A 12,593-nucleotide genomic window follows, 5' to 3' on the forward strand; every position below is an offset into this window, starting at 1 on the left:
TTACTTCAATATACAAAATACTGGACAGCTTTTAGATATAATCTAGGCTAGCTTTGGAGATAAATACTGGTCTCAGATCAACTAATATAATTTAGTTATTTAATCAGAAAGGAACTTACTTTACATCTGCATACAGCATGACACTAGAATCTTCGCACAAATTGCCTACCAATTACACACAACTATTTCCAGTAAGGACTTGGACCTTTCCAGGCTTGACCTTAGATACAGCCCTTTAACTTTGCTGGGATGAACTCACAGGTCTTTGGAGTGCAGGTGGTCCTCTCCACACGACTCTTGGAGCCTCTCATCTCCTCTCGGTGGTCTCCGTTTACTTGGTACATTCTGGAGCTGTGGCAAGCAGGGAGACATTGAAAATAAATCAATCAATCATTGAATTGGAATTTCAATTGGCTGAATTAAATGTGCTTTTGGCCCCAACATAGTTAGTTAACCAACTAATACAACTAGAAAAGGTTAAATGAAAATGTGAAATAACAGTAGTGTTCTTTCAGCAAGAACACTAATGACAGCTCTCACCTGAGAGAGACTATATCCATGAGTTCTTCAGGTGTGTTGAGGGCCACTCTCAGGTCATGGCCCTCCTGAAGATGCACACTCCCATCCAGACTGCCGGAGGTCCTGAGCTCTGTGGCCCACTCCACCCCAGCCCGACCCAGACCCCCATCCACACCCATCCGGGCTGACAGGCCCACATAGGCACTGTGGGAAGAGAAAAAGACCATAGAGATATAACACTTTCTTTTGTTTTATTATATGGGAAAGAAACATGGGACATTCCCACAGTGTGCAAAAGTACAGCGATCTTAACAAAAATTACAGTATTATTTCAAATACTTAGTATGCCACTAAGTGGTGGCCGCTGATAGGTGAAACACTAACCATGGATAAGAAAATGAAGAGGCCGTCAGATCCAAAATGGATGCCGACTTACCTGGGCTTGATGTGACCTGCCAGGGAAAAGTGTGACCAGTCTCTGTAGTTGGCACTGCCCTTGAGGCGCAGGGAGAGGAGGGAGGTCATGTTGATGCCCAGTCTAATGGGTAAGCCTGACAGAGAGGGCAGGACCAACTCCTCTGTCATCAACACTGCCCTGTGGTGGAGCTGCACCTCCTGACCCTGATGGAGGTGGAGGTGGAGGTGGAGGTGGAGGTGGAGGTGGAGGTGGAGGTGGAGGTGGAGGAGGTGGAGGTGGAGGTGGAGGTGGAGGTGGAGGTGGAGGTGGAGGAGGTGGAGGTGGAGGTAGAGGAGGTGGAGAGAGAGCGAGAGAGAGAGAGAGAGAGAGAGAGAGAGAGAGAGAGAGAGAGAGAGACCCACATTAGCCCATACATTCTTTCTTGATACAATATTATGCTAAGATGAGCAAAACATGAAACGAATGTGTATGAGCATTGCTTAAAGGTAACAGACTTGAAAGATATTACACAGGATTTCATCAAACTACATTCCTCTGAGATGATCATATGCAGTTATATCCTGTATGAGTCACACAGCACCACTATCTCAGAGGTCAGAGGTCACATACCTTCAGCAGTCTGACAGCAACCCCAGCCATGCTGAGTGACAGCTCCTTTATCTGAGAGTAGAGGTCATCACAGGTCACCACGCTCAACTCGTTCCCAAACACTTTGACACCAAGCCAACAACGTGGTCTGGCCTCCTCCAGTCTCCCTCCTGAGAACTACAATAAAAACATCAATCATCATCCATGATCATTGAAAATATATTTACATCTACAATCGGAGTGAAGTGACCCATTATTTAGGCTAAACTATGAAACCATCAGATGTTGGCTATCTCCTAATGTAATTCTCTAAAGTATAACTCAAACATGCAAAAATAGAATTGGCACATAGGCTAGCTAGGCTTAGATAGGCTAATGAATGTAGCAATGGTAAAATATTGCTGTGAAAGTCTCACCATAGTCCTGGCCTGGTTGAGGTAACTGTAGATACTAGGTGAACAACCCTCCTTTCCACTCTGGCTTTCAGAGCTGTCTCTTTCCCCAGCTTTTCTCCTTCTCCTCTCCTTCATCTGTCCTTTATTTCCTTCCCCTGCTTTTCTTCTTCTTCTCTCCATCATCTGAGACTCCTTTCCATCCTCCTCTCCATCCTGAGTTGTAGGCTCCTCATCAGGAGAAGTTGATTGGTAGCCAAAAATGCGTTTCAGAAGAGGTTCAATGTTTTCCACACGTAGATTGACCTGTGGAGGAGAGCAGCCAATTAGATTTCCAGTTTTCTGTTTAATTTGAATCACATACAGTATCTGTTCCTCAGATATGTTGTTTTACGTCCCTCTCTCGGTAATTCAATGCTTCAGAGCATTGAGGAAAAGCAGAAAATGCTCTCAAAAACACATTCAGTTGCTCACAGAATGAAACCAATAAACGATGATCTAACTACTCACCTCAAGCAGATTGAAAGCTCTTCCGTGGATATAGACAGTCAGGTTAGCCATGGCAGAGCGCGGCACAAAGGACTTGGAAGAGAAAACCAAGACTCCCTCCATATTCGCAACTCCAAATCCTGAGACACACAAAAAACACATACTGTATTCTTCTGCTCTTCAAAGGACAACCAAGTGCAAAATGTAATCACTTCTGAAACAATTATCACTACAACAAGTAATTGAAGAAGGTTTTCCTAAAAAGACAAAGCTACCCTATCACAGGTAACTTGCCATACATTATAACATATGTATCAACATATTAACATATTAGCATATTCATCCAATGTTGTTAATGTTACTACACAGATACAGTGCCTTCAGAAAGTATTCATACCTCTTGACTTAATCCACATTTTGTTGTGTTACAGCCTGAATTCAAAATGGATGACATATTTTTTTTCCCTCACCCATCTACACACAATACCCCATAATGACAAAGTGAGATCATGTTTTTAGACATTTTTGCAAATGTATTGAAAATGAAATACAGAAATATCTAATTTGTATAAGTATTCACACCCCTGAGTCAATACATGTTAGAATTACCTTTGGCAGCGATTACAGCTGTGAGTCTTTCTGGGTAAGTCTCTAAGAGCTTTGCACACCTGGATTATACAGCATTTTCACATTATTCTTTCAAAAATTATTCAAGCTCTGTCAAGTTGGTTGTTGAGCATTGCTAGACAGCCATTTTCATGTCTTGCCATAGATTTGCAAGTCGATTTAAGTCAAAACTGTAACTAGGCCACTCAGGAACATTCAATGTCATCTTGGTAAGCAACTCCAGTGTATATTTGGCCTTGTGTCTTAGGTTATTGTCCTGCTGAAAAGTGAATTTGTCTCCCAGTGTCTGTTGGAAAGCAGACTGAACCAGGTTTTCCTCTAGGATTTTGCCTGTGCTTATAGCTGTATTCCATTTATTTTTATCCTAAAAAACGACCTAGTCCTTGCCCATGACAAGCACACCCATAACATGATACAGCCACCACCATGTTTGAAAATATGAAGATTGGTTCTCAGTGAAGTGTTGTATTGTATTTGCCCCAAACATAACGCTTTGGATTCAGGACATACAGTTAATTTGTTTGCCATATTTTTTGCAGTTTTACTTTAGTGCCTTCTTGCAAACAGGATGCATGTTTTGGAATATTATTGTTCTGTACAGGCTTCCTTCTTTTCACTCTGTCATTTAGGTTAATATTGTGGAGCAACTACAATGTTGTTGATCCATCTTCCATGTTCTCCTATCACAGCCATTAATCTCTGTAGCTGTTATTAAAGTCACCATTGGCCTCATGGTGAAATCCCTGAGCAGTTTCCTTCTTCTCCGACAACTGAGTTAGGAAGGACGCCTGTATCTTTGTAGTGACTGGGTGTATTGATACACCATCTAAAGTGTAATTAATAATTCACTATGGTCTAAGGGATATTCAATGCCTGCTACCAATAGGTGCCCTTCTTTGCATTGGAAAACCTCCCTGGTCATTGTGGTTGAATCTGAAATTCGCTGCTCAACTAAGGGACCTTACAGATAATTGTATGTGTGGAGTACAGAGATGAGGTAGTCATTCAAAAATCATGTTAAACACTATTATTGCACACAGCGAGTCCATGCAACTTATTATGTGACTTGTTAAGATTGATTTTACTCCTGAACGTATTTAGGCTTGCCATAACAAAGCTTTACATTTTTTATTAATTTGTAAATATTTCTAAAAACATAATTCCACTTTGACATTATGGGATATTGTGTGTAGGCCAGTGACACAAAATCTCAATTTAATCAATATTAAATTCAGGCTATAACACAACAAAATGAGGAAAAAGTCAAGGGTGTGAATACTTTCTGAAGGCACTGTATAAGAGGAACTTAATGTAAATTACCTGAGTCTGCAGTGTAGTCTGAATAAGAGGAACTTAATGTAAATTACCTGAGTCTGCCGTGTAGTCTGAATAAGAGGAACTTAATGTAAATTACCTGAGTCTGCCGTGTAGTCTGAATAAGAGGAACTTAATGTAAATTACCTGAGTCTGCCGTGTAGTCTGAATAAGAGGAACTTAATGTAAATTACCTGAGTCTGCAGTGTAGTCTGAATAAGAGGAACTTAATGTAAATTTCCTGAGTCTGCCGTGTAGTCTGAATAAGAGGAACTTAATGTAAATTACCTGAGTCTGCCGTGTAGTCTGAATAAGAGGAACTTAATGTAAATTACCTGAGTCTGCAGTGTAGTCTGAATAAGAGGAACTTAATGTAAATTACCTGAGTCTGCAGTGTAGTCTGAATAAGAGGAGTATTTCCAGGGTTCAGCCTCAAAGTCTTTGGTGATGATGTCATCAGGCAGTGCCTCCATCAGGGCCTGCTTCGTAGGGTCCTCAGTTCTCAGGACATGGGTCAGGTGACTCCACACAAAAGAGCCCACTGAGAATGAAATTCAGAGGGATCATCAATATATCACTCAGTATAGTAACATCTTACTTTTAGGATGTCATTTGGAATCTCTCAGAGTAGTCAACCTGTATGGCTGGTCCCAATTCACTCCCTGTCCCTGCTCTTTGGCCCTAAACCGATATTTGTAGATCTGAAGGGTCTGGATTGGTATAAGCGGTGTAGAGGTGGAGCTTTTACCATATTTCTTCCACCTTACAGATCTGCAAAAACTGAAGGGCCAAGGGAGAAGGGCACACTTTTAGAAAAAAATTGCTATCCAGTTCTTAATTTGAGCAGCATCCTGACAGAACAGGATCTGGCACCTCTCAGTTTTGGATTGTTTAGTTCCGGAACCCATTTGCCAGGATCCGGTACCTCTTATGGCATTAACAAATATTTTCACTGTTTGCAATGTAAAAATTCTAATAAAAGCAATCAGAGTTAATTCAAGTTGACTCCTCTCCTGGCGGCTCCCTAAAAAACGAAATGTGAAAACGTGCCTGATATTATAAGAATTGATTTGTGTTGAGCCGGCCAGGGTTTATGGTGTGCTCAACATTGTAGCACATATAGACCAACGAGTGGCCATTACTCTGGAGAGAGAGAAAAGCGCGCCTGTATCTCTCACATAACTAGAATGAGATTCACTTTCTATGATCGCTCTCCCTCTCTCTCTGCGCTGATAGACATGAGCGTTGCACTTCATCATTTATTTCCGTATAGAATCATAGCAGTGGGAAGGGTGCTGGAGGTGCCGCCCCGCCCATGATACATTTAAATACATTTGCCAAAGTTATAGAATTACTCATGTCTGTTCATAAATAAATGAAATAATTCCGAATACTACACCAGGGGGTTCTACTAAGCTATATGGAATTGTTTTTAGAAGGTCATACCAAGGATCATTTTGTTATTTGATTTTGAATTTTAAGACCCCTGAAGTATCAAAAAAATATATAAAATAATTATTTGATGAAAAATGTTATTTGGCCTTACATGCTACCCTGACCGCGTGCGCCATCACGCCATCAAATTGATTTTGTCCCCCCACACCAGACGCGATCAGGACACGCAGGTTGAAATATCAAAACAAACTGAACCAATTATATTAATTTCGGGACAGGTCGAAAAGCATTAAACATTTATGGCAATTTAGCTAGCTAGCTTGCTGTTGTTAGCTAATTTGTCCTGGGATATAAACATTGGGTTGTTATTTTACCTGAAATGCACAAGGTCCTCTACTCCGACAATTAATCCACAGATAAAACGGTAAAACATTTGTTTTCTAGTAATCTCTCCTCGGTCAGGCTTCTTCTTCTTTGGACTTTATGGTGCATTACCATATGGTGCATTACAACTGGACTGGATCGTAGACTTGTGGTCAGCATGTTAGTGCTATTAGCCCATACAAACGAATTGAATAACAGATTCACTACATGGACAACAGATAGTCCCCCCCCAATTTTTTGTTCTGAAGTGTCTGTCCTATATCTGAGAGAATCGTATTTTTTTTTAACATGTATTTAACCCCTTATTTTTGGCACTAAACAGTGTCAATGTATACTTCCATTCATTTTTTCAACTGGTACTAGGGTACGTTCAGACGAGTCTTGTGAGGCCTGTTCGGACGCAACAGACAGAAGTTGGCAAATCGGCTGTACTGACTTCAGACGAGTCCCAATATGCTTGTGGGGGTCGTAGAGCAAAACGGAGAACACCATTGTGTTTGTGAGAGTCTCATCTTTACTTAGAGTAGTTTTGTTGGCCAAACCGTTCGGACGCTACTTACAATTTTGAGTGAAGACCGATTTTCGGGATGTCTCATGGTCTGACAAAACTAGCTAGCTGCATTCGCTAGCTAATTAACCCTTATGAAAAAAGATTGCAGTCAGAATGCAGTATAACTGCTTCAGTATGCTGCAACTACTGCGTCCAAAATAACACAGCTTTTTTTACTGCAGTAATTTTGCAGTGTAACTGTCCAAAATATCACAGTTGACTGCAGTTACTGCACTTTTAATGCAGTTTCAAAACTGCAATCTTTTTTTGTAAGGGAAGTGAAAGTGAAAGTAATATATATATAGCTAGCTCTCCCTCTCTTCACCTTCATTTCTGAATAAATTAATTTGTTCAAAACTGTTCAACTATTTTCATTCTGTCTCTGAGTCAACTACTCAACACATTTTATGCACTGCAGTGCTAGCTAGCTGTAGCTTATACTTTCAGTACTAGATTAATTATCTGATCCTTTGATTGTGTGGACAACATGTCAGTTCATGCTGCAAGAGCTCTGATACCAGGGGACTTTGCATGAAATGTGTTTATAAAAGGCAACAATTTTCCCAGAACCTAGGCTACAAAAAATGTTCCCCATGTGTGCAACTTCTGCAAGCGCCTCTACACTACTGCTCTATGCTAGTACGCAAAAGCGATGATAATGCATGCAGTGCTTTATTATAAAGTTTTTTTTTTTTTAAAGGTGACCCTTTTTTTCTACGATTGTTCGGAGCAAATTGGGACAAGCTGACAGACTCAAACCTTGGCTGGAAGTCTCGTGGCTCAGAGTCGCCTTCACTGCTCGAAGCACTTCAGGGTCGGGGCAGTGCATGATCTGCTGGTATGCAGCGATCCTGACCTCCACCTCCTCCTGGGGGTCGCGGTAGAGTTGCAGCACAGACCCCCTCTGGAGAAGCAAAGAGCTGTCAGTCACAGACCCCTTGCCCCAACGTCACCTCAACATCACCACAACATCAGTGTGACTCCATTACCATGTGAAGAGATCCTTCTGTTTACAGTATGAACCACAGGAGGCTGCTGAGGGGAGGACGGCTCATAATAATGGCCGGAATGGAGCGAATGGAATGGCATCAAACACACAGAAAACATGTCTCATGTATTTGATACCATTCCACTTACTCCACTCCAGCCATTACCACGAGCCCATCCTCCCCAATTAAGGTGCCACCAACCTCCTGTGGTATGAATAGTATGCAGACTGAATTGTTTTAGTTCAACAGGATACTCAAGTCAAATGTATTAAAGTCAAATCATGTTTGAACTGTAACATCCCCTTGGACAATAAAGTATTGTCTTGTATCATATCGTATCCCTTCCGTGGGACTTCTGCTGCTTGAAATGATTAAATCAATCAAGGCTTTATTCCGTGAGAGACGGTTTCTCTGCTTATTCCAATTAACCACAAACCAGGCTCCAGAAAAAAAAGTTTCCTAATTCTAAACTTTGAACTGAGCAAAACAGTTATTTGTTCTAAGGTTCGGTTCATTCCAAGAGGTTATGCCTAGAAACTTGATAATTATCTGCCATCCAACTCACGTCAGCATTGCAGGGGATGCGTCTGAAAGCTTGTATGGCAGTGAGTCTCAGCTCCAGAGGTGTGGAGTGGCTCTGCATACAGAGGTTTAGCTGAGGGATGAGAGCTGAAGCAGCCAAGCCTGCATTTCCCACTGCTTTCAATGCATAGAGCAGCTGTAGGAGGAATCATCACTTTACATCATTATCATCATTCGTGTTGCTGCTATCTTAATCATCATCAGCAGCAGCCATTGAGATGCTCAGGTTCAGGAGTCAGGACAAGTATGAACCACGGAATACACAATGTAATATCACATTTTAAATACAGCACAATCATCAGATGGTGACAAAAACTCCAATACCAGCACACCATTATAATCTGTGTACATAGAGTTAGATCTAATTGTGTCTGGGTACCTCTGGTTTCTCCCCTCCACAGCCCTCTCCCAGGGTGTCTTTCAGGGCCTGTATGAAGCTCTGGACCTGGGGGATGAGACTGCAGGGAGACTCTCTCCTCTGACATAGCAGGTGGACCAGGGAAGAACCAGTCAACAGGGCCTTGGTCCGCACCTCAGGTGTCTTCAGCAATGCCTGAGAGAAAAGGAGGGAAAGAACAAGGGTTTTATACTATGGACCCATTGTATTCCTATGTTTATCTCTGATTATGTGTTTGATGGGTGACGCCAAAGAATGCGTTGTTGGATGTGACCTCAACAGTGTCGAGAAGTAAATGTATCGGTTGAGTTTCCTGCAACGATTTTGAATCATATGTAGACCTATATGCATCATTCTCAGCCACATAATTCAATTGAGATGTCTAATAAAATAGGTACAGTATACTGTATCTAAACCTCTGTTTATGTTCAACCCAAAGTCAATATCCCCATAGAACTTTCCATCAGACCTACAGTACGTACATTGACGGAGCCGATGATGTGTGGCGAGGGGTGAGGGATGAGGGCGATGGTGGTGAGAAAAGAGTGGGCCCTCTCCTGCTCTATCTCCTCATCCCGGATGAGGTCCGTTAAGAGGACGATGCATTCCTCTGAGCCACACGCTGGTAGGCCGTCCAAGAGAGGCTGCCTGCAACAATAGCATAGTCAACAGAGTAATTCACTGCTGGGAATGGACATCACCGATTCAGTCACATATTCTCACTTCAGAAAGGTTCTTATAAAACCAATGTATAAAAGCATTATAAATCATTATTAATCAAAAGCATAATTTAATTGATATACACCATATTAATTATTGTAAAGGATGTCTAGTTTCTTTGGGTGTGTTATAATGGAAGTGCTTTGTGACTAATGAACAAAAACCTGATCTCAGCTACAGAGAAGAATATGGCAGAGAGGACGCCATTTTGATTTTGCCTGTAGTTTTAATCAGCCTAGTGATGACTAGTAAGTTGTTTCAGGGAGGAGTTATAGATGTAAAGTTGGCTGCTATCCCACAGACAGACTGCTCTCTGTCCATACCTTGCCCCAGAGCTCTGTGTATTTTTCTCATTAGGGAAACCGTTAACAAGCGTTCCACTGCCTCTATTGCATTAAAATGCTGGTACAAGGCGTGACAGAGTCAGCCCAGTCAGTATATTTTAGAGTCGTATTCAGTAGGGAGGAAACGTTTTGAAACAGAATGAAAAAGGGTGGAACTTCCTGAACTTCCTGTCCAATAAGAACACAGATGTAAATCTTCCATGGCAAAGTATTTTGTTACAGTGTGCCCTACTTAACACAACCCAGGATACATTTAGGAGAGAACATTGGCTGAAGGGAACTGACCAGTCGTTGCGGCACTTGAAGGAGGCGTCGTGCCACAGTGTCTTGAGCTGAGGCAGGGACAGGGCTCTCAGTTGAAAGGCCAAGAGCAGGAACAGCTCCGACAGCTACATACAGGGAAGACGATACACACACAGTTTATTTCCATGAAATGTTTTTCCTGAATAATAATGTTTTTCCTGAAATGAAGGAATTGACTTTTTAAGGAGCATTATTTACATAAATGTAGCTGCCTAATACATGCCAAAACTCCCTCCTACATTTAACTTTCTTTGTACTAAATCTCAAGAAAATACAACATTTTGACACTGAATGACCTTACGAAAATGAACTTCCAATTAACATGCCTAACTTTAGAAAGCTGCAGCCAGGGTTATGATTTCATAAGAGCGGGACAGAGACAGACTCAAAACAGAAACAGACTCATTGATCTTATCAATCATTTGATAACCAAAAAGTAATAATAATTTGAAAGAGAGAGAGAGAGAGAGAGGGACTGACAGGATGCCAGGTTGGCCCCTTTTTAAAGGCCCCCCATTTAAACAACCCGTCATGACGATTGCCAGATTGGGTTTGACTTAGCTCCTGTGTAAGAGCTGAGGAAAAAGAGGGAAAGCTCCCAGGGAGAACCACAGCACACAAACACAAACAAGCCAACTTTGGTTTGGCAGGGAACACATTACTGAAGAAAAAACCTCTGCCCTTGGGAAGGGGTTAGGGTTTGAAACGTTGTATGAAGCCATCGCTCATAGGTTCCTTCCTGGGGAACCTATACATCTTTACTCAATGAAGACAAATAATGGTATAATAATGCATTATGATGTTGTTTTGTCCAACATGTCTCCGGATCTAAATATTGCCACAGTCATACCCTGGATCTAATTTTGTCCCATGGAATAAATATTGTGGATCTAAATGTTTTTCCTCATAATCCTGGACTATCGGACCACCATCTTATTATGTTTGAAATCGCAACAAATAATCTGCTCAAACCCCAACCAAGGATTATCAAAAGCAGCGTTATAAATTCTCGGACAGCCCATAGATTCCTAGATGCCCTAACAGACTCCCTTCACCTACCTAAGGACGTTGGAGTACAGAAATCAGTTAACCACCTAACCGAGGATCTAAATTTCACCTTGCATAATACCCTAGATGCAGTCGCACCTCTAAAAACTAAAAACATTTGTCACAAGAAATTAGCTCCCTGGTTTCCAGAAAAAAAACGTAAATTAGAACGTAAATGGCGCTCCACCAAACTGGAAGTCTTCCGACTAGCTTGGAAAGACAGTACTGTGCAATAGCAAAGAGAGCTCACTGCTGCTCGATCAGCCTATTTTTCCAACCTGATTGAGGAGAATACAAAAATAAATGTTTGATACTGTTGCAAAGCTAACTAAAAAGCAGCATTCCCCAAGTAAGGATGGCCTTCACTTCAGCAGTGATGAATTCATGAACTTCTTTGATGAAAAGATCATGATCATTAGAAAGCAAACTACAGACTCCTCTTTGAATCTGCGTATTTCCTCAAAACTCAGTTGTCCTGAGTATACACAGAACTGTCAGGACCTAGGATCAATGGCCACACTCAAGTTTTTTAATCCTGTATCTTTCGACACATTCACAAAAATAGTCATGGCCTCTAATCCTTCCAGCTGCCCACAATTCCGACTTAACTACTGAAAGAGCTACTTCATGGGCTTGGCCCTCCTATGTTGAACACAATAAACGGCTCCCTATCCTATGGATGTGTACCAAACTCACTAAAAGTGGCAGTAAGAAAGCCTCTGCTGAAAAAGCATAACCTTGACCCGGAAAATTTAAAAAACGATTGCCTATATCGATTCGTTACTCAATTTTTTGGGGTTAAAAGCGCAGCAACTCACTGCCTTCCTGAAGACAAACAATCTAGACGGAACGCTCCGGTCTGGTTTTAGACCCCATCATAGTATTGAGACTACATTCGTGAAGGTGGTAAATTACCTGTCCTCATGCTCCTAGACCTCAGTGCCGCTTTTGACACCACCGATCACCACATTCTTTTGGAGAGATTGGTTAACCCTAATTGGTCTACACAGACAAGTTCTTGCCTGGTTTAGATCTTATCTGTCGGAAATATATCAGTTTGTCTCTGTGGATGGTTTGTCCTCTGACAAATCAATTGTACTTTTCGGTGTTCCTCAAAGTTCTGTTTTAGGACCACTATTGTTTTCACTATATAATCTCAATCTTGGTGATGTCATTCAGAAACAATGTCAACTTTCACCGCTATTCGGACGACACACAGCTGTACATTTCAATGAAACATGGTGAAGCTCCAAAAGTGCCTACCCTGGAAGCCTGTGTTTCAGACATCAGACATAAGGAAGTGGATGGCGGCAAATGTTTTACTTTGAAACTTGGACAAAACAGAGATGCTAGTTCTAGGTCCCAAGAAACAAAGAGATCTGCTGTTTGATCTGACAATTAATCTGATGGTTGTACAGTCGTCTCAAATAAAACTGTGAAGGACCTCTGCGTTGCTCTGGACCCTGATCTCTCTTTTGACGAACATATCAAGAATATTTCAAGGGCAGCTACCTGGATAAAGCACTAAATAAACT

General features: G+C 41.5%; 1 protein-coding gene across 1 annotated transcript in view; it reads right to left on the minus strand.

Annotated features, from left to right (window-relative positions):
• The window catches only part of LOC121534786, a 36,346-nt gene that overhangs the window by 16,790 nt on the left and 6,963 nt on the right, over nucleotides 1-12,593 (minus strand). The window contains exons 9-20 of the mRNA XM_045214387.1: nucleotides 9,994-10,097; nucleotides 9,127-9,292; nucleotides 8,627-8,800; nucleotides 8,231-8,383; nucleotides 7,436-7,580; nucleotides 4,730-4,888; nucleotides 2,428-2,546; nucleotides 1,942-2,223; nucleotides 1,547-1,702; nucleotides 956-1,140; nucleotides 541-723; nucleotides 260-351 (exon numbers count right to left, since the gene is read on the minus strand). Coding sequence (XP_045070322.1) covers nucleotides 260-351; nucleotides 541-723; nucleotides 956-1,140; nucleotides 1,547-1,702; nucleotides 1,942-2,223; nucleotides 2,428-2,546; nucleotides 4,730-4,888; nucleotides 7,436-7,580; nucleotides 8,231-8,383; nucleotides 8,627-8,800; nucleotides 9,127-9,292; nucleotides 9,994-10,097 — 1,918 coding nt within the window. The remainder of the gene's footprint in view (nucleotides 1-259; nucleotides 352-540; nucleotides 724-955; nucleotides 1,141-1,546; nucleotides 1,703-1,941; nucleotides 2,224-2,427; nucleotides 2,547-4,729; nucleotides 4,889-7,435; nucleotides 7,581-8,230; nucleotides 8,384-8,626; nucleotides 8,801-9,126; nucleotides 9,293-9,993; nucleotides 10,098-12,593) is intronic.

This window comes from Coregonus clupeaformis, unplaced genomic scaffold (genome assembly GCF_020615455.1).
Source record: "Coregonus clupeaformis isolate EN_2021a unplaced genomic scaffold, ASM2061545v1 scaf0247, whole genome shotgun sequence".
In the NCBI taxonomy this organism is placed as follows: Eukaryota; Metazoa; Chordata; class Actinopteri; order Salmoniformes; family Salmonidae; genus Coregonus; species Coregonus clupeaformis.